The sequence below is a fragment of the Eubalaena glacialis genome, chromosome 1, assembly GCF_028564815.1.
Source record: "Eubalaena glacialis isolate mEubGla1 chromosome 1, mEubGla1.1.hap2.+ XY, whole genome shotgun sequence".
Lineage (NCBI taxonomy): Eukaryota > Metazoa > Chordata > Mammalia > Artiodactyla > Balaenidae > Eubalaena > Eubalaena glacialis.
This window is the reverse complement of record NC_083716.1, coordinates 25,398,643-25,420,464: the sequence shown is the minus strand read 5'-3', so window position 1 is coordinate 25,420,464 and position 21,822 is coordinate 25,398,643. Positions and strand designations below refer to the sequence as shown.

Sequence of the window (21,822 nt, the reverse complement as noted above, 5' to 3'; positions counted from 1 at the left end):
GGACATACCGAATTCCTTTCGAGGGTACTCAGGGGAAGAGTTGCCGCTGGAGCTCCCTGGAGAGAGGATGAAACACTTAGTACAAATGGCCCCTTAAGCCCAAACAGCTTCCAAGAGAGTGGGTCCTTTCTGAACCTCTGCAGCCTGGGTGTTCAGCGCCAGATTTAAACATGATTCGCCCCATGGATGTGCTTGTGGCACTTCCTTCTGGTCACTGATCTACTTTGGTGGGGCAAGGTTTGAGCAAAGGAGAGCAGGAAGTTTTCGTTTCCTTTTTGTTTTCACGTCCTCGACTGCATTTGCCCTATGCAGTGCTGACGCCAGCGACCCGGCTCTGATCAAATGAACGTGCTGTCAGCACCAGGGGTTCTCTGACTCCATGCAGCTCGTTCCAGATGTGGGCCTTGTTAAATGAAGAGACAAGCCCACGTGCCGTAAGAGCAGCAGGAAGCACTGTGGTGACCCCATCCACCTGGCCTAGATTTGGGGCTCTCCCTACCCCTGGCAGCCGTGGGTCAAAATCATTTACTGGGGTACCCATCCTTAATCCTGCTTCTCCATCATTGGTACCCATATCCATTCACTCTTAGACCCATTTGCCGCCTGGCTTGTCTATTTCCCACTAAAACTGCTTCTGCAGATCACCAGGAACTCCAGTAACCTTAGGAGCAGGACCCAGATGTCTTCCTCTCGCCTTCTCCTTCTTGGTCATGAGCTTCCTCTCTCTCTCTCTCTCTCTCTCTGTGACTTCAATGGCATCGCCATTGACTCCTCCTCCTTTCTGTGATCGGGCTCTTCTTTCTCCATCTTCCCCCAACTTTATCTTTCTATGCTCCCTTCTGCTTTTAAACTCTTTCCTTGGCCAACTCCTTCAGTTTTCCAACCTCTACTAACAACTCTTTGTGAATAACCCCAAACCGGGTGTCCTGCCTTGACTTCTTCCCTTAGTTCAAGTCCTATGCGTCCCACTGCCTGCTTGGTACCCCCACCAGAAAGCTGTGCCAGCAGCTCTACTTTCGGACAAAATAACTGAACTCATCCACCGGGAGGCCTCCACCTGGCTTCCCTGCTTCAGTCGTTGGCACCACAATGAACCCAACCACCTGTGTCTGAAATCTCAGTGGAATCACTAACTCCTTTTTCTCCCTTCCCCCCAAAATTGAATAATTGACAAACCTGCCAATTCCAGCTCTGCAACACCTTTCACTCCAGGTCCTCCTGTCTGCTCCCATTGCTACCACCGCAGTCCCGGCCAAGGTTCCCCTCCCCGGATTGCTGATCACCTCCTAACTTGTCACCGTGTTCAGCCTCTTCCCGCCCTATTCGTCCTGAGCATGGTAACCAGAGTTCCAGTCCGGGACCACAGATATGATGGACGCTTTTGCTCAGAAATCTCTGTGGCTCCTCATTGTGTGCAGAATAAAGCCCAAACATCTTGGCCTAGCACCGAATCGGAGTCTTTCCCTCTCTCTTCACACAAGTACCACTGCTGCTTGCTACCTGAGCCCTGGGCTCCTGCCTTCGCTGTGCTGCTGCTCAGGTAAAAGCTCTCCATCGGGTAAAAGTCTTACACATCATGAAGGCCCAGCTCAGACGCCACCTCCCACGTAGCATCTTCCCTGAAGACCCATCTGGAAATGATAATCCCCTTCTACTTTACATTATAGTTTTTTTTATCTGTCATCTTAACTTGTCTATTAGATTCTAGGCCCTTTGAAGACAAGATCCAGGTCTGATTCATTTAAGCATCCATCAGGGCATTCTGCACGGCATTAAACGCCTGGTAGATAACTGATAAAATACCAGTTGAAAAAGTGACTAAATGGATAAATGGATAAATGAATAAATGAGGGGTGGATAAATCAACAAAATCCCCAGCTAACCTGAGTCCATAAAAGAACCGAAACAAGAGTGGAAAGAAAGGTGGGAAGGCCCAGGTGAAGACAGGTGGCTGAGGCTTCAGTCTTCAAAGGATGAGAGAAGTTACTGAGGGAAGAGAGTAGTTCTCTCTCAAAGTCTGTGGGACCGGTACCTTCGTATGTTCCATGGCGGGTGACATGAGTTTTTCTCTCAAAGGTCGAGCCTGGTGAGTTGGGCAGAGTGGAGGCCAACTCACCAGGGGCCCTCCTGTAACTGGAGGTAGAGGCATTGCCTCGTGTGCTCCCACCTACAAGAGGGGAAAAAGCACAGACCCTCAGAGCACTTCACAGATTGACATACGGTTACACTAAGTGCACGCAGACTGCTCCTAATAAAGGAGGGCCCTATGGAGGGGCCAGAGGACTTCAGGAGAGCACGTCCGAAAGGATCCACCTCAGTATTCCCGCGGCTGCTCAGAAATGGGAGATGGAATTATTGCTACTGGAAGGTAGGGAGGTCCTTTATGTCTGTGGCCAAAGTGCATGGAAATGGAGAAGCGGGATGTTTCTTGGGGACCTGGCCTGTAATCGTAGAGCACTGCTGGGTAGACCAGAATACAACCCCACGTGGAAGTATTCCTCGAGAGGTAAGGGCAGGCGCTGCACTTGGTCAGCCCAGCTGTTTGCCTGTCTTGGGTCTTTTCTTTAGTGTCATTCCAAGATTTTAAAAATGGCTTCAGCGGTTGTGTGTGTGTGTGTGTGTGTGTGTGTGTGTTTTCCCTGCTTTGTTTTGTTTCAGTTTGAAAGCTACCATGAAAGAATGTTTCTTTGGGAACAACTGGGCCTGTGTTGGATGATTGCCCAGTGGAAATGCACAAAGTGTGGGTTCATATGTCACCAGATTTCCTTAGCACAGTAACCCAATCGTTAAGTTTCTTTTGTTGTTGTTAATTCAAATTGTAAACCCTCAGACATGCACACCCTTTTCTAAAAGAGATGGCTTAAAGAGAGTAATTCAGTGGGAAAGGAGTCAACTCCCCAGGAAGCCTTCTTAATTAATTATTGTTATTTTTACTGGGGGACAGAATGATAACTGATTCCATTTTAAGTAGGCTTCAAATGTGGATAATTCAAAAGTCTCACCTTTGGTGGGATGTGTGTCCTTTACACAGCTCTTTGGGGTATTTGGAATGGGTGACAAACAGTGGTAATGGTCTCCCTCCATGCAGGACTCTCTCTCTCCCTGTCCATCTGCCCTTCCCCCAGCCCTCACACCAGCAGGCACTTACTTGAGTTTATGTAGCCGCTGCTGCCATGCATCAGGCTCTGTTTCTCCTGCCGGCTCCCTCCACCAAGAGAGCCTGTTTTAGCATAGCCGTTGCTGGTGCCCCCTTCTGCAGAAAGGAGGAGCAGGTGACAATTTACAACTGGAGTCAGGGCAGAGGGTTTCCTCGTTCCCTGCCCCTCGGAAGCCTTCCCTGGCTTCTCACCCACGAGGCTCTTGGTTTGGGGCCCCTTTCCCACCTGCACTGCACGATACATGCTGCCATGCTCTCGGTTTGTTTGTTTTTGATACAAATGTCAAGAGCAAATATTCTACCCAATTTACAAAGAAAGTTCCCTGGGTGGAGCATAGCAGGTTGCTGATTAGGAAAATATAAATATTTGAAAAGTCAGCAAGTGATGAAGACTCCTTGAGGCCAAGGCCTGGGTTGGGCTTGCTTTTTTGGAATGCCTGGTCGGTACCCTGGACATGGCAGCCACAGGAAGTGTTGGAGGGATGAGTGAGAGCTCTGGGTTGCTGGTGTTTCACCTGGCAGCCCATCATGCTCCAACCTCGTGTGTGGATGGAAGGATCTCCCCACTCCCCACACTGAGCCAGGCTTCCCGAGAGGTACAGGGCTAGTTTGAGGGCTCAGATCTCCATTATAGAATCCGCTAACCCTAACAACCTCCCGAGAAAAAAGTGGATTCAGACAGAAGCCTGGCTGTGGTTCCCTCCTCCCACCCCAGGTCCAGGCTGGATAAGATTTCTGAAATTTTAGTGTCTAGATCAGGCAAACGTATAGAGACAGAAAGTAGATTTGTGGTTTTCAGGGGCTGGGGAGAAGGGAATGGGAATGGGAGTGACTGCTAATGGCCATGGAGGTTTTTTCTGAGTGATGGAAATGTTCTAAAATTAGATTGTTGCAAAGGGGCTGCATGACTCTGTAAATACACTAACAGCCATTGAACTATACACTTTGAACTGGTGGATTTTGTGGGATATAAGGTAATTTCAATACATCTGTTTAAAAACAAAGATTTCAGATATTTTGGACTTGCTCAACGGGAGAGTGAGTACCCATGGAAAAGGTTACATGTGGAGCCCTTCACACAGGCCTTACTGAGAAGAAAGCTCTCAAGATGGTCACTTACTTGGTGGTAAGGACGTAAGTCTTGTAGTTATCATTTCCGTGATAACTAGAAAAAGACAAAGAAAAGATGAGATCTTAAGTAATGTACTGAAATCTCTGTACTTTGGCAAGGTCTCACATCGTTCATAGGTTCGGCACATTAAATTAGGTTCAATATAGACTTTTATACACTTGTGCTTTAAGGTATTTGATCTGACCCACTGTAAAAGCAAACAGGTGCAATAACAATAGGGCTTAATGTACCTGGAAAATAGGTTTATATCCCTTTGGTACCAAAAGTAGTTACCCACTGATTTGAACAATGAGTTGTCTTGCATTAATGTCTCTCATATAACAATTAGATCTAGTCCAGGCCTGGATTTGCCTTTGAAGGAGGGTCAGGCCCTCAAGTCACTCTCTTTCTCTGCACTGTCCCTTCTAAACGGTCACCCAGTCCAGCTGAGGCCAGCATATCATCCTGGCTGATAACACTGTTATGCGAATAATTACCTTGAACCTCTTTATGAATTTGGGGGTGTCTCTAGGACATCATAATTCATTCTAAAATCTTCAGGGCCACCCCTGAGTGTGAGGAGGTATAGGAAGGAAGGGGGTCGGTAAGTCACATTTGATGCTTGGACAGATGAACATCCAAGACAGACCTGAAGAACCAGTCCCTTTGCCTCCCGAAATTGAGAAGACTCCAAGTGATGGTGAGTCTACAGAGGTCACAAAAGCTTCTGGTGTTTTTTAAAAACACCAATTAGAAGAAAGACCTCTTGCCTTCCTGAATCACTCTCTCCTCTACAGCAGCATGGGGAGGTGAGTAGATTTCCGAAACCATAACTGGGCCAATTCTGTGCTCTAACTGTGACCATCACCAACCACTACCGCCCTCTGGGTTGGACATCAAGGAGCACCTATCTAGCTAAGGTCGCTGGTTTCTAAAAGCACCCTTCTCGTGCACACGCCCAAGCATATTCATATGCGTGTTGTGTATGCACGTATGGTTGGTGAAAGGAGAAAAGGATGAAGAAGATGGTGGGGCATCACTTTGTGCTGCTGGCAACTGCTGCATCCCACACTGGTCTTACTGCGCCCACCCCTCACCCTTTCCTTCTTCACCCTGCGTGTTCCTATTAGTTTGGTTGTCTTAGCAGCAACATGGGGTTATGAATGGAGCGGAAGCAGCATTCCATGCATAAAAGGAAATGGTTTTTCAGACTAAAATGGCAGCTTGATTTGAATAATAGTCCTTGAGCTTTCACTAAACCTCTCATTGTGTGGACCTTTGGGATTCTATCACACATAAAAATAAATTCTTTCTTAAGCTAAAGTTCCAAGTCTGTGGAGCCAGAATTTTTTATTGGCAATATATGAAAGTCACAGGATAAATGAAAGAGTTAGAGCTGCTAAGGGGATATTTTAAATGTCTCTGAGTTTATTAGTTGGGCAGTTTCACAAAAGAAATGTGTCTGTTTTCAGTTTTCAGTGTAGACTGCAACTGTGACACCAGTGTGATTCCAACTTTGTCCCTGCAATAATGGGGATATTATTCTTTTGGATTTCTGTTGCCCTGTATCCCTAAAAAAGAACACGGTTAAATAAGCTGTTGCAAATTCATTCAACAGGCTATTATGAAACCATTAAAAATGCTGGTCATAAAAACGGTAACATAGAAATGGTGGTTTTCATCTTTGAAGAAAAAGCAGAACACATTTTGATTACAAGTGTGTTAAAAAAATCAACAAAAGGCTTCTTATAGGAAGAAATAGTCTATTTAGGAAAACATTTAAAATGATACAGTGGGAAAAAAAAGCAAAAAGAGAAAGCTAAGAAAAAAACTAAAAACAGAAACATAAGAAATAGAAAAAAAGATACAGTAGTTGTGGTAGAATTAGGAATAAATTATTTACTCTTTCCAAAAATTTTTTTACTTTTATAATGACACGTATCATGCTCTTACTTCTTTCAGTGACTTCAGTGCCATCTCGTTTGTTCTTCTTGGTTACATCCATACCATCGCCACCTACGGAAAAAGCCAGAAACCATGAATAACCATGTCTATGACCATCACTTTTCATAAGTATAGGTCCCTACTATTCAAGCTGAGAACCAAAACTTGATTCCTAGAATTCAAAGCATAATTCTTTCATGTGTATATTTTTTAACAAGAGTCATTCCCACTTCCTGTATCAGTGAGAGAGTAATTTAATAGTTCCACCTTGGATTCTACTCCTTTGTATTGCGATCTTTTTTTTTTTTTTTAATTGAATGGAGACACCATAATTTATCTCATTCCCCACTGATAAAGATTTAAGTTGCTTTCAACTTTATTTAACTTTTTATAATGGAAAATATATACAAACAGGGAGAATAGGACAATGAATATCCCTGTTCCCATGATCCAGCCACAACAATAAAAAATTCATAACCTGTTTTTTTTTAATTTAAATAATTTATTTATACAGCAGGTCCTTATTAGTCATCCATTTTATGCACATCAGTGTATACATGTCAATCCCAATCGCCCAATTCATCCCACCACCACCCCCCACCCCTGCCGCTTTCCCCCCTTGGTGTCCATACATTTTTTCTCTACTTCTGTGTCTCAATTTCTGCTCTGCAAACTGGTTCATCTGTACCACTTTCTAGGTTCCACATATACACATTAATATACGATATTTGTTTTTCTCTTTCTGTCTTACTTCACTCTGTATGACAGTCTCTAGATCCATCCACGTCTCTACAAATGACCTAATTTCATTGCTGTTTATGGCTGAGTAATATTCCATTGTATATATGTACCACATCTTCTTTATCCATTCGTCTGTTGATGGGCATTTAGGTTCCTTCCATGACCTGGCTATTGTAAATACTGCTGCAATGAACATTGGGGTGCATGTGTCTTTTTGAATTATGGTTTTCTCTGGGTATATGCCCAGTAGTGGGATTGCTGGGTCATATGGTAATTCTATTTTTAGTTTTTTAAGGAACCTCCATACTGTTCTCCATAGTGGCTGTATCAATTTACATTCCCACCAACAGTGCAAGAGCGTTCCCTTTTCTCCACACCCTCTCCAGCATTTGTTGTTTGTAGATTTTCTGATGATGCCCATTCTAACTGGTGTGAGGTGATACCTCATTGTAGTTTTGATTTGCATTTCTCTAATAATTAGTGATGTTGAGCAGCTTTTCATGTGCTTCTTGGCCATCTGTATATCCTCTTTGGAGAAATGTCTATTTAGGTCTTCTGCCCATTTTTGGTTTGGGTTGTTTGTTTTTTTAATATTGAGCTGCATGAACTGTTTATATATTTTGGAGATTAATCCTTTGTCAGTTGCTTCGTTTGCAAATATTTTCTCCCATTCTGCGGGCTGTCTTTTCGTCTCCTTTGTAGTTTCCTTTGCTGTGCAAAAGCTTTTAAGTTTCATTAGGTCCCATTTGTTTATTTTTGTTTTTATTTCCATTACTGTAGGAGATGGATCAAAAAATATCTTGCTGTGATTTATGTCAAAGAGTGTTCTTCCTATGTTTTCCTCTAAGAGTTCTATAGTGCCCAGTCTTACATTTAGGTCTCGAATCCATTTTGAGTTTATTTTTGTGTATGGTGTTAGGGAGTGTTCTAATTTCATTCTTTTACATGTAGCTGTCCAGTTTTCCCAGCACCACTTATTGAAGAGACTGTCTTTTCTCCATTGTATATCCTTGCCTCCTTTGTCATCGATTAGTTGACCATAGGTGCGTGGGTTTATCTCTGGGCTTTCTATCCTGTTCCATTGATCTATATTTCTGTTTTTGTGCCAGTACCATATTGTCTTGATTATTGTAGCTTTGTAGTATAGTCTGAAGTCAGGGAGTCTGATTCCTCCAACTCCATTTTTTTCCCTCAAGACTGCTTTGGCTATTCGGGGTCTTTTGTGTCTCCATACAAATTTTAAGATTTTTTGGTCTAGTTCCGTAAAAAATGCCATTGGTAATTTGATAAGGATTGCATTGAATCTGTAGATTGCTTTGGGTAGTATAGTCATTTTCACAATGTTGATTCTTCCAATCCAAGAACATGGTACATCTCTCCATCTGTTTCTGTCATCTTTAATTTCTTTCATCAGTGTCTTATAGTTTTCTGCATACAGGTCTTTTGTCTCCCTAGGTAGGTTTACTCCTAGGTATTTTATTTTTTTTGTTGCAGTGGTAAATGGGAGTGTTTCCTTAATTTCTCTTTCGATTTTTCATCATTAGTGTATAGGAATGCAAGAGATTTCTGTGCATTAATTTTGTACCCTGCAACTTTACCAAATTCATTGATTAGCTCTAGTAGTTTTCTGGTGGCATCTTTAGGATTCTCTATGTATAGTATCATGTCATCTGCAAACAGTGACAGCTTTACTTCCTCTTTTCCGATTTGGATTCCTTTTATTTCTTTTTCTTCTCTGATTGCCATGGCTAGGACTTCCAAAACTATGTTGAATAATAGTGATTTGATTCCTAGAATTCAAACTTGAATTCAAAACTTGATTCCTAGAATTCGAAGCATAATTCTTTCGTGTGTATATTTTTTAACGAGTAATTCCCACTTCTTGTATCAGTGAGAGAGTAATTTAATAGTTCCACCTTGGATTCTATTCCTTTGTATTGGGATCTGTTTTTTTTTAAAGGTCTAATTGAGCAGGCTGCCCCCTGCTGAATGTTAAAGGTCTTACATAGAAGATCTGGTGCCCTGACTATAAAACTTCCGCTTTTTGCCCAAGTAACACATAGCTGAAGGATATCTGTCAAAGTACATGGTGCTTTCAACTAATTCATTTTGATGTATCCCATAATGTTCAGTGTTCTATATGGAGCTCTACGAATACAAGACATTCATGCTTCATTATTTAGAGTTCAGATGTGAGAATGATGTTTGATGGATTCAAATCAGGATAAAAATCATAATGGTCATACTTGTGTGGAACTTTACACTTCTTACAACATGAAACTTCCTCTTTGTAACACACCAGCCCTACTATGCTTATTTACAGACATAAGTAGTGAAAACATGAAGAAAATCAGTGTAAAATCTATTGAAATACATAGGAAAATATTTGTACATGTCATCTATGTTCTCCCTTCACTCTTACTCTGTGTTCTGGGTAGAAAAATCACTGAGATCTTGTCTGCTGTGTCCTGAAGCCTGGATGAGATGAGGCAAGGCTGACTTAAGGGGTGGGGCCAGGCTGGGGGGTGGGGGAGGAGCGTGATTCAGGCTTGAACACACAGGAGACCATGGCAAGGATCCCTGACCAACTGGGTGCGTTTGGCTGTAGTTCCCAGTCTCAGGCTCTGCAGGGACTTGAAATCTGGCTTTCCCTGTGGTTCTCTCCTCCCAGCCCCCCAACCTTCCCTTCCTCCTAGTTTATTTTTTGGATGCAGTTCAAATTGGATTCTAGAATTCTGGAGCAAGCTACTTCTGCCCAGGACAACACTTTCTTGAACGCTTTTAGTCTTTTTCTCCTGCCTGGTGACCTTAGGGTCTACTTATCCATTAGGTGCAATGGGCACAGTGCCTAGCCCCGTCATACTTTCAGGGACCCACAAAAATGTTTGAACTTCTTTTTATAATCAAAAGGAAAAATGAACACAATCCAACCTGGATTATATTCTTTCAATGCAGGTTTTTTTGTTTTTTTGTTGTTGTTGTTGTCGTTGCTTGTTTTTTTCCTGGAGGCAGGACATCCACAAAGGCAAAATTATCTAGGGCCGACAGAAGTCCTAGTGCAGCCCTGGGTGACTTTCCCACTGAAAATCAAGACCGCACAAGACCAACTGGTCAACTACCCAGGGAAATTCACCAAGATCCACACACTTAGCGTCAGGGCCTGATTGAATGTGCGAACTTTTTGCTCATCAGAGTTTTTTAAATGCAGCAAGGAATGAGGCATCATGGAAAAACTCCTGGCTGCATCTGAGAAGACACAGTTCTTTGCAGGTATGTTTCCCAGAGCCAAAGAGCAGGGCTCCATAAGCAATTTAACAATGGAGTCCAGCCTCATTAGAGGGCCAAACCTAGCCTGTGTCTGCATTCCAGCTATTACCTGTATGACTTATGTCACACCAACCTACCTACAACCTGACATGCTCTCTGAAATCCTTTGTTTAAGCATTAATTGCCTTTGGTACCTCTGAAATCCCTCTCCTTCCCCCCCCCCCCAATTGGTCATTAGCTGTGAAGAAGGAGGTATTTTGGAGATCAAACGTTCAAATGCCCCTGGCTGCTGGTGGGGAGCCACCTAGGATGGCACCTGAATTGATATGCAATATTATCCTGAAAGGAACTGTTTATAACAATCCATGGAAACTAACTTCCCACAAGTTATTGCTTACTATGATCCTTTAATGAAAGTTGCTGCCGGCAGCTATAAATTTGGGTTTGGCTGGGTTGTTTCCACTTGTAGCCATCAAGGCAGATAGCTCCACTCCATTTGTTAAGAGTCTCAGCGTCTAGGCAGCAAAACTGGCAAGTGTTTTCTTGCTCTTTCTGTACCCAGAGATATAACAGACATTTCTAGGTATCCCCCATCTTTTTCTTAGGTCCCAATGATGAAGCCTTAAGATCTGCAGCAAAAAGCCAAGAGTTCCCTAACTTCCAGAAGGCGTGAGGAGACAGCCTGCTAAGAAATCAGATGCCCCCCTCCAGGGCCTGGGGGCTCTTCACTGACTGGTGCTCTGGGATAGAAGGCCCCCTAGGTGGGTGCAGGTAGATTGGTTCTTGCCTCTCTCTCAGCCTGCAGCCCCTAAATGGCTGCATCCCATGGCCTTAACACAATGATTTCTTGGGCCTGAAATACACAGGACGGAGCTCTGCTGACTTTGCCAAAGCTCTTTCCCAGATTGATAGTCTGAAATGGCAGAGATGTTTTGGGAGGTGGATTCCTTTAAACCAAAGGTAGGAGGAAGCTTTCTGTGAGTTATCAAAGGAAAATGATGGGTTGAGGCACAAATCTGGACAGGGATCATCCCATGGGGCCTATAGTTTTCCCACAGGACTTCCTTTTCAAATATTTTAAGTGCCGATAGTTTTAAAAAGTGTAACTTAAGGGAAAGGAAAGTTACATGCCCAGGCACGTGTCTGAGCCTGCCTCTCCCAGCAGTGCTCATCCGTACACCTTCCTCCAAAAGCACTACTTAATGCAAGCACAGTCAAGTAGCATAATTTTAAACTTCTTGGATGTTTGAGCCACTTAACTAGAACCGAGGATAAGCAGGTCATTCAAGTTCTTAATTCCAAAATTATGTTAATTTCCATCCGTAGTTCTAAGGGGCTGCTTTGTGGCTATTTCATACTTAATGTTCTTTTGAAGATGTAAAAATGATCCTGTGTCATTTTCTTATGTAAGAAAACACAATTCAAAATCATTTTTCTACTTTTATGAGGTTTTTTCCTTTCCCCTTCATTTAAATGATGTCACATCCACCTAAAACTATTCCATTGAGGATGGGGTGTAACCTAGGCACAAACCGCTGATACCAACAGAAAACCATCTCACTGACCTTCTTATTATAACAACGCATGAAACACTTGGTCTTTGACACAAAGAAGGGAATAGAGAAGCTAAGTGTTTTTCTACTTTCCAATCTCTGCATACTTTACATTGTAAAACAAAACAATGAAATAACCAAAGTGTGGGGAAACCACCCACTAGCTATTGCTCTGTTAACAGAGGAGGGGCAAGCAGTTTGCAGGGGGTATGAATACCCATGCCATAGAGTTAACTGTTTCAGAGGCTTCTGTCTCCACGCCACCCTACCCCCATGCCTCCCCAGCAACGGGTCTCCAGGTTGCTGCATTTGGCATCCTCCATTTTCATAACCCAGGGGTGAGCGGGCTTGGGCCCTGGCTTTGTGATCATGCCGCTTGTTTCGAGCCATGTTTGGTTAAATCCTGCCTCCGCTAACAATGGCAAATAAGACAAACCAGACAGATGCAAACTTCTTTTGGTCAGGCATAATTTAAGAATGTGGTTAGTCCTTAGGTCAAATGGGTTTCACCAATCTGGGTTTCTATCCAAGCTTGAAGCAGGACTCCTTGCTTTAACTGCCCCCATGTAAACTCTGATCAGATTTGTGTGAGTGTTTTGAAGGGGCTGAGAGTAAAGCAAGCCCCCTCTGATTCTTGGAAGGGCTCCATGGGGGGCTGGACATGTGCTTTAGTTTAGTTCCGACTTTGATCTGTGCCTTAGCTCTAAGAGAAAGCATGTGGGTGTAAGAAGAAACAATTCTCCTTTCCAAATAAATTTCTTTAAAAAATCTCACTCACTACATTTTATGAACAGAACAAATCCAACTCTTAAGGCTACTAATTGACTGCTTCTCAAAAGAAGTGAGGTGCCAGAGGCTTTGCCTACACTTCAAAAAGTAAAGTGGTAATTTGTCAGTTACCAGTTAATGTGGTCCAGTGAGATACCTAAACTGGTAATTCTCACCCCAAAATGAATTTCTTTTGGCCCAAATTGGCCAATAAAAGTAAGACAGATTTTTTTTTTTTCTTGTTCCAAGTTTGCCCCCAGGAAGTTCCTGGATTAATTATATCATTTCAGATAATCCACTTTACTTTAGATTCGGGGCAGTAATTGTCAAGCGTGATATACAGCAGTGTCCACCCAGCCCCTTGAGCTTTATCAGAACCTGCCAGCACAGACACCCAGGCAGGACTTTGGTTCTTAGTTCTCAGGGGCTGCTTCTAGAAGCCCCAACTCACCTACACTTTAACTTCACCTCTGAGCTGCCCTCTGCTGTCAAGGGGAGAGAGGGGAAGTAGAGGAGGGTGGGGAGAGAGAAACTGATTGAGAGAGAAGGAGTTATAAACTCATCATATTCTAAATAAAACAATTTAACACAAGTCTTTTTACAATACTGAAAACAATACCAAAGAAATCTGGCCACTGGAGCTCACTTTATCTTAACTGGCCTTTTTCTTCTCTTTCCCACTGACAAAACTTTCTTGTTGTTCCTTTAAAAGACCTACCCTAAAAATAGAACACATAAGCCAAAGTAATCATTTATGATTAATTAATCACTTCAACCAGAACACTGGAAACTAAATAATGTCATCTCAGATTCTCTGACAAACATTGAAGTTCTCAGTGGCAAACCTCAAATTAAAATCTCACAAGAAGAGAAAACGGTCAAATTCCTATTACTTACCTAGTTTGAGGTGTTGAAGGAATCAGAAACAACTTTGAGTAAATGCCCCCTCTCTCCTTCTTCCCCTGACGTTTTCTTCTAGACGTTTGCTGTTCCCACTTTTTTTTATCCAGACCCAGCCAAGGTGTGTTAGAGCTGAGTGATCTTTCAAAAATGTTCACTTCTTCTCTTGCCCTTGTTTCTTTCAGTTCTTTGCTTCCAAACAAGTCCTGACAAAGGTGTGTCAGGGTTTACAGTGTGACTCCACCCTTCCAATTATCTGACACTTGCCGGATTAAAAAATATCCGCCTCCAGGATCAAACTTTACAGGAGGCAGAAACCTTCTCCAGTTTAGGTGGATCAGTCATTTATGGGCCATGGGGAAAAGGGAGCAACTGTTCCGAATAAAGGAATCGACATTTTATTGCTCCTCCTTACCTTCTACAGCCAGAGAGCTGCCACAACCCGGTATTCCCCTCGCTCGCTGCCATGGGAATAGTCAAAATCCCCATGTGCATGACTCATGGTGTAGCCAGGCATGTAGGGGCCTGTGGTCAAGGTCTGAGCCTGAGCCCTAGAAAAACTGTGAAGTTGACAGGATTTATATTCAAGACCTGTTTCCCCTATATAAACCTTTTCCCTCTTTCCCCCATATATAGCTTTTCCCTCTTTCCCCCATTCTGACCCAACCCAGGTCAATCTCACCTGGAGGAAACAGTGGGCGAACTAATTCAGAGTAAGATGTTAATGACTGAAAATATAGAGCAATTGGTGGCATAGGGTTCATGTTTTAAAAGTAACCAGGTATAGTAATGCTGAGTCTAAGGAGTGATGTGAGTGACAGGATTTTAGGCATTTAGCCACCTAGTAATGGAGAGAGATACTGTTGGGGAGGGTGAAGGACGTTCTTGCCCCTCAATTCAGCACCCACATGGTCTCTACACATGCAAAGACATGTGCGGACTCCCAGAGGCCCTGTAACTCCAGGTACATTTCATGGGGCCATTAGACTTTTCTAAGAGGGCCAATTTGCGCCAATCTAGAAAGTTCTCATGAGCACCTGGATAGCATCTGGGTTTCTGGGACCCCTGAACACTAACTTGAGGGACTTCCCTGGCAGTCCAGTGGTTAAGACTTCACCTTCCAATGCAGGGGGTGCAGGCTCGATCCCTGGTTGGGGAGCTAAGATTCCACATGCCTCTGGGCCAAAAGAACAAAACATAAAACAGAAGCAATATTGTAACAAATTCAATAAAGACTTTAAATATGGTCCACATCCCTCCACAGCCCCACCAAAAAAAGACTAATTTGAGACTCTTGGTGTTGGGAATATGGGAAGTCTGACCCTAGAACTCACGCAGGTGGTTCTTTGGAACCATAGCATCTTCTTGGGACCCAATGCCAGGTTTGGATTCCCTGTTCTGAGGCATTATTCCAAGATCCTGGAGGGGAGCTGAGGGATTCCTGTAGCATAGTGCCCATGCATGTCTACACCGTGCTACTGTGGGTACTCACACTGCATGGGAGGGTAGCAGACCACTAAGCACCCCTTGTGGGATTCTCACTCCTAAGCTCCCAATATTTCTGCATTGAAGTCACTCATTTCAGACCCCTTTCAATGGTCTAGAATGTGATACTTATTGGGTTCTTGTTTTCTGGGATATTCCTGCCTTCCCTAAATAAGTATTTACTCAACATGTCTGCTGTTAATCTCACAGAAGAGCATTGAAGGATCTGGAAGAGGGAGAGCTTTCAGCATGAAATGAACATAACCCTGCCTCATTTATTCACTTATTCATTAACTCATGAATTAAACAAAGATATATTGGCTTATTGCCTCCTGCTTGGAGCCAGACATTGAACTGAGAATTTGGTGGTGAAATATAGACATATTCTCAGTCCTTATGGAGTTCAAAGTCTAGTGGAGGAAGATAGGCCTTAAATGTATTAGTCTGCTAGGGCTGCTGTAACAAAATACTACTGGTTTTGTTAAAAGCCAGAAATAACAAGTCCAAATGGAGTCATTTGCCCCCACAAGAGCAAAGCAAGACTTAATTGCAATTCCAACCTCTCCCAGGAATGGAACCTTTAAGTAGACAATCCGAAATTTCCTGATCAGCACGTAGTGAGGTAATCTGCGTAATAAGACCCCTGCTGTTCCCTTCCCCCACAAAATGATGACCTGGCCTGAAACAACTCTTTCTTGTCTTTTGCTAATAACATCCTTGCCCAACCCTCCTTCTGCCTGAAAACCTGCCATTTTGTACAACCCCTTGGAGAGCCCTTCTATTTATTGGACAGGGTACTGACTGATTCATGAATCCTTGAACAAAGCCAATTAGACCTTCAAATTTACTTGGTCAAATTTTGTTTTTTTACAGATTGGTGGCAGTAGTGGGATCCAAAGTGAACTTCCGATGGCTTTCAGTACATTCAGGCATGGTACCCCGTGAACCATTTTGAGTTCATTGTCTTTCTCACTGTTTCTGAGGGAGGTTGGCGAGTTCCTCTGTGCTTAGCTCTGCTTTTTTTGCATTCAAGCTCCCAATCTAATTGACTTTCCTCTACAAGACAGGTCAGCTTGTGCTTGTAGATGATTCTACCCAGAGCCCAACTGAGCTGGCGGATGCTTCTGCCTACAGCCCAGCCCCTAACTTTTCAGACCACAATTCCCCAGGTGGAAAACCCAGCCCTTAGCTCTGTCCCTGGATTCCACATTGGACACTGCTGATAGTTTGGTCTGCAGTTCTCTGTTTGTTTGGAATCCTTCCCCAGGTTTCATGTTGGGAGCTGTGCGGGCAGCTGGAGCTCTCCATAGGTGTGGAATTAGACTACAGTTCCCACTCTTTGGGGTTTGCTGGTCCAATCCTTTCCCCAATCCAAGGTTCCATGGGAATTGGTGGGGTGTGCACAGGGCCATCTTCTGGCCAGGACACAGTAACATCTCTTACTTACTGCTAATACATTAAGGTGTTTGTCTTGTTTTGTGCAGCTAAAGGCTATTGCTAAGTGGGTACCTGGAAAACCAAAAGAAACCCCTGTGGGGTTTGTCCCCAGATCCCCAGATTCCATGTTGGGAACTGTTGGTGGCAGCTCTAGTTCCCCATTTATTTGGAATCATTCTGCAGTCCCCATTTTTTGGGACCTGCAGGTTCAGTTCTTTCTCCACTCCCCAGATTATTAGTATGGCTCTAAGAAACCCAAAGGCCTAGCTAAAGAAATGGGATTCTTTATATCCAAAGAGTTGTGTGTGTCAACTTCTGGCATACTTGCTTACTTTGTGTTTAAAAACTATAGTCCTGGGGGCTTCCCTGGTGGCGCAGTGGTTGAGACTCTGCCTGCCAATGCAGGGGACACGGGTTCGAGCCCTGGTCTGGGAAGATCCCACATGCCGCGGAGCAACTAGACCCGTGAGCCACAATTACTGAGCCTGCGCGTCTGGAGCCTCTGCTCCGCAACAAGAGAGGCCGCGATAGTGAGAGGCCTGCACACCGCGATGAAGAGTGGCCCCCGCTTGCCGAAACTAGAGAAAGCCCTCGCACAGAAACGAAGACCCAACACAGCCATAAATAAATAAATAAACCCAAAGTTAAAAAAAAAAAAAAAAGTGCACCTAAAAGCAAGAGCTGGGACTCCCCTGGTGGCGCATTGGTTAAGAATCCGCCTGCCAATGCAGGGGACACGGGTTCGATCCCTGGTCCAGGAAGATCCCACATGCCGCAGGGCAACTAAGCCCGTGCACCACAACTACTGAGTCTGCGCTCTAGAGCCCGCGAGCCACAACTACTGAGCCCTCGTGCCACAACAATTGAAGCCTGTGCGCCTAGAGCCCGTGCTCCGCAACAAGAGAAGCCACCGCAATGAGAAGCCCGCGCACCGCAAGGAAGACTAGTCCCCACAACTAGAGAAAGCCCGCGCGCAGCAATGAAGACCCAACGTAGCCAAAAATAAATAAATAAAATAATTAAAAAAAAAAAAAAAAAAGCAAGAGCTCCTAAATCAAACAGAATTGAATACCTATTTTAATTAGCATGATGAAGCCTCCAAAAGTTTTTGAAATTTCAAAATTGTTGCATTAAAAGATTGGTTGTACAGTCAGTGCTTGCGTGTGCACTCTGTGCATGCCCAGTGCAGGGCCCTTTACATATAGCTCTTCATTTCATCACCACAACCCATTAGGGAGGGATTATGATCCTCATGAAAGCCTGTAGCCTGTTAAGAGGCATTGCTGATATTCAAACCCAGTTCTCTTTCCAAAGCCCATGTTCTTATTCACCTGGAGATGCTGCCACAGCATCTCTTCCCTAACCCCATTAGTTTTTGCTGTTGTCTACTTCAGTCCCAATTATTCGTTCACTCATGCATTATATATCAAATAGCTACGAGATTCTTAATATGCGCCCTGCCCTGTGCTAGATGCTCTCAATACAGCAGGGAAATCAATGCATTTCTTCCATTCATGGAACTTACAGTCAATCAGAGGAAACTGAGAATTACTAATCATCATCATCAAACAGTATTTATTAAGTACGTAGAAAGTGCAGTCTCTGTCATTTTTGCAGCAATGCTTTACTTTCGTGATATCACCTTCAGTTTACACATAAGGAAACGGGCTCAGATACATTTGGCAATTGGTTCTGACTTCAGTCAACTGTAAAGTGTCTGATCTGGGATGCCAGCCTTGGCCTGCAGAATGTTCTGTTGCCTCCTCATGACATCACCCTGCCTCATTACTATGCTTCTTGATTCTTCAATGAATATCTCATCAGGAACATAAGTCCCTGTGCTACCATCTTTTGCATTTTTTTGCCGCTACCATGTTGTTACTTTCCCTCTAAGTCACTTCTCTGTCAGAATCTCCCACAGATGGGATCATTTTTGTACAAAGTAATGTGTTCAAAGTAATGTGCTAATACTGTCTCTAACAGCCTCATCTCCCATGAGAAACACACATGCACATGCACACACACACACACACTTTAGCCATGGCGCATGTATTAAATGAACTAAAAAAAAAAAAAAAAGATTGGTTGTAAAGGCTAATGAAAAATTAAAGACACTAAAGGTATTTAAAACAACACCTAGGTGTCCCCCATTACACCCTTCTAGGCGGTCATCAAAACACTGGCCCAGAAATTGATGCCTCAATTGTAATCAACTGAAAGAAACACTGGAAAAAAGATTCTCCTCAAAGGCCCTACGCAAATTCTTCAACATCAACTTAAGTGCCCCGATATAGGTCCCTCGGGGGCCTATAGGAACTAGGAACTAACATCATGTTGGTCAATCATATTTCAAAGCAAACTCATAAAAAGAGATCAGATTTGTAGTTACCAGAGGCGAGGAGTGGGAGAAGTAGGAAATGAATGAAGTTGACAAAATTCTGAGGGCTTTTCTGGTAAACTACTACATTATTCCCTTAAACAGCCAAGGGGAAACTAAAGTTAAAATTTATTGGGTTGTTCAGTACTGCCAGAAATATTCAGTTTGTTCCAACTGAAGCCTGACAAGATATTTGAAAGGATTTAATAACTTTATGATCAGAAATGTAGCCAAATTGGAAGCTGTTATTCAGGGCCTGCTAGGAGTTTTTTTTTAGGGTTCTCCCCTTAGCTAAATGTATCCAGAGGGAAGGAGACATTCCAACAATAGGTGGATGGGTGCATCAGTTCTTTTTTGTCAATCCCCAAACCTCCTCTATTCATCTCAAAATAGTTGTAAATATTGGGATATTAGAAACAGAATTGTCGTGTAAATACACTCCCCAAACTCCATCTTGGAGAAAACCTGGATACCTTCTCTGTGCCTTTTCTACCCTCATTTTCTCTAGGACCTAAGAGCCATTCTTTGAAATGCCTATGTTTCTCATCAGAAAAAAAGGAGGAAGAAATATTTGGAAATTGGACAGATTAAAAAAAAAAATTAAGTGTCTTCACCACAAATATTAGTAGCTATAAGATTTCTATTTGCATCTGTCTATGTGTATCTATATATGTATGTTGTACATGTGTGATATTTTTTACCTCTGGCTGGTGTTGCTAAAATTAATTTGTAAAAGAGCTGTATTTAATTGGGTTAAAAGTCAAGTGCTTATATAAATTAAGGGTTGGGTATTCCACAACTCTCAGAATATAGAGACTAACCCAATTTTTTTTTTAAGTTCACGTGATCTAAGGTTAATCTTTCATAAATAAAATCTAGTTTGTTTGTTGGTTTAATTAAAACAGACATGTCTTTAGAGTTACCAGCATTAAATATAACACTTTTATTCTACCTTGATTTACAAATTTGTCAGCAAGAAAAATAGGTATGATGAAGTTTTTGTAGATAATTTAAACCACTTTTAGGAGCATATGATTTAGATAGGTGTAATTGGATAAGAGTTTATAGATAAACTTTTTAACAACAATTATATTTTATAGTATATGTACTTAAAACTAGCGACTAAAATGTTTTTGGTAATTTGAAACCTTAGAGTTTTGCTAAATTAAGGTAAATAATGGGAATTCATTGAACAGCTAGAGTCCAAATTAAAAAAAAACTGAAACGTTAATTATTGAACATAGGTTTATCTATTTTGGGCTTCTTTTTAGAGACACCAAAGATAAATTTGGTTCTCTTAGAAAATATGTCTTTTGTCACATTGAAAGATTGTACTGTGAAGAAGCACATGTTTCTAGAAATAATGAAATGTATTCACGAATTTGTCAAACTAAAGAACACTGGTATAAGAGACAGTCTACGATTGTTTACTTCTTAAATTTTCACTAGAAATTAAAGTTTCTAAAGGTTTAGAATACTAATGTAATTAAAGCTACTGAAAACAAAAAATGAAACATTTCCATATGCAAAGAAAGTAGGTTGTGCGTTTTTGGCTAAGAAAAGTATGAAGACTGAAGATGCATTTTTGTTAAGGGAAATGAGAGTAATTTTGTCTAAACTAGAATTTCTGCTTATTTCAGAATGGAAGGGAAGAAAATGAAGGACAGACTAAATGTATACAGAAAGAAAGAGGAAAAAAAAGAATTTTACCTTGTGTAATCAAGCTGACTAAAATCCCATTGTTATTATAAGGGTTTTAAAAATTAAGATTTGACATCATAGTGTATTTATGTAAAACTAGAACTTAATTTGCTTTCATCTGCTAACTAGATAATTAAGTATTTTTTCATACTTATCTGTGATCCTATTTAGTCAAGTGTCCAAACCTTTTGATATCTTCGAAAAACCTTCCAAAATCAAGTTCCAAAAATGAAGTCTTTTTGACCAGGAAAAAACTCTGGGATTTTTCCAGAGGGCCCCTGGAACATTCCAAAATATTTGTTAAACTAATTAGGCTTACTTGATACATTAAATTACATGGGAAGTATTGCTAAATAGGAAGTAACATTAAGCCTTCTTCATGTTCTGTCTGCATAGATAGATGTTATACGTGTTCCAGAAATTACGTAAAATTCCTGGAAGTCTGATGTGTCCTGCTATAAAATGTTGTCTGTTATCAAAATTGAGGCTCACACTAAAAGGACTGAACATGAGTATCAGGGAAATGCCCTGGCTGCCTTTCATGCAAGAGCAGGAGCAATAGGGTCTATAAAGATTGTGGCACATGTGGATGAAGCCCATTTTGCTTCTGCAAAAAATGACCCTTCATCGCCCGACTTTTGACATTCTGATGTCCTTGTAACATGGCAACAATCTGCTCCTGAATCAGAGACATTAAGATGGGTAAACAATGGCTGTAAATTAATCTCCAAAATATATAAACAGCTCATGCAGCTCAATATTAAAAAAACAAACAACCCAATCCAAAAATGGGCATAAGACCTAAATAGACATTTCTCCAAAGAAGACATACAGATGGCCAAGAGGCATATGAAAAGCTGGTCAACATCACTAATCATTAGAGAAATGCAAATCAAAACTACAATGAGGTATCACCTCACACCAGTTGGAATGGGCATCATCAGAAAATCTACAAACAACAAGTGCTGGAGAGGGTGTGGAGAAAAGGGAACGCTCTTGCACTGTTGGTGGGAATGTAAATTGATACAGCCAATATGGAGAACAGTATGGAGGTTCCTTAAAAAACTAAAAACAGAATTACCATATGACCCAGCAATCCCACTACTGGGCATATACCCTGAGAAAACCATAATTCAAAAAGACACATGCACCCCCGTGTTCATTGCAGCACTATTTACAATAGCCAGGTCATGGAAGCAACCTAAATGCCCATTGACAGACGAATGGATAAAGAAGATGTGGTACATATATACAATGGAATATTACTCAGCCATAAAAAGGAACGAAATTGGGTCATTTGTAGAGATGTGGATGGATCTAGAGACTGTCATACAGAGTGAAGTACGTCAGAAAGAGAAAAACAAATATCGTATATTAACGC

At 42.2% G+C, this 21,822-nt stretch overlaps 1 protein-coding gene across 6 annotated transcripts in view; it reads right to left on the bottom strand.

Moving 5' to 3' along the window:
- COL17A1 (collagen type XVII alpha 1 chain) overlaps nucleotides 1-13,899 on the bottom strand; it is a 51,136-nt gene extending 37,237 nt beyond the window's left edge. For 4 of the 6 annotated variants that reach the window (XM_061197554.1, XM_061197930.1, XM_061197856.1 and 1 more), the window contains exons 1-6: nucleotides 13,439-13,847; nucleotides 6,222-6,284; nucleotides 4,278-4,322; nucleotides 3,149-3,253; nucleotides 2,033-2,167; nucleotides 9-56 (exon numbers count right to left, since the gene is read on the bottom strand). In XM_061197554.1, coding sequence (XP_061053537.1) covers nucleotides 9-56; nucleotides 2,033-2,167; nucleotides 3,149-3,253; nucleotides 4,278-4,322; nucleotides 6,222-6,273 — 385 coding nt within the window. In that variant the 5' untranslated portion in view covers nucleotides 6,274-6,284; nucleotides 13,439-13,847. The other 2 variants (XM_061197632.1, XM_061197779.1) reach the window with 2 other exon arrangements.
- Nucleotides 13,900-21,822: the final 7,923 nt, after the last annotated feature.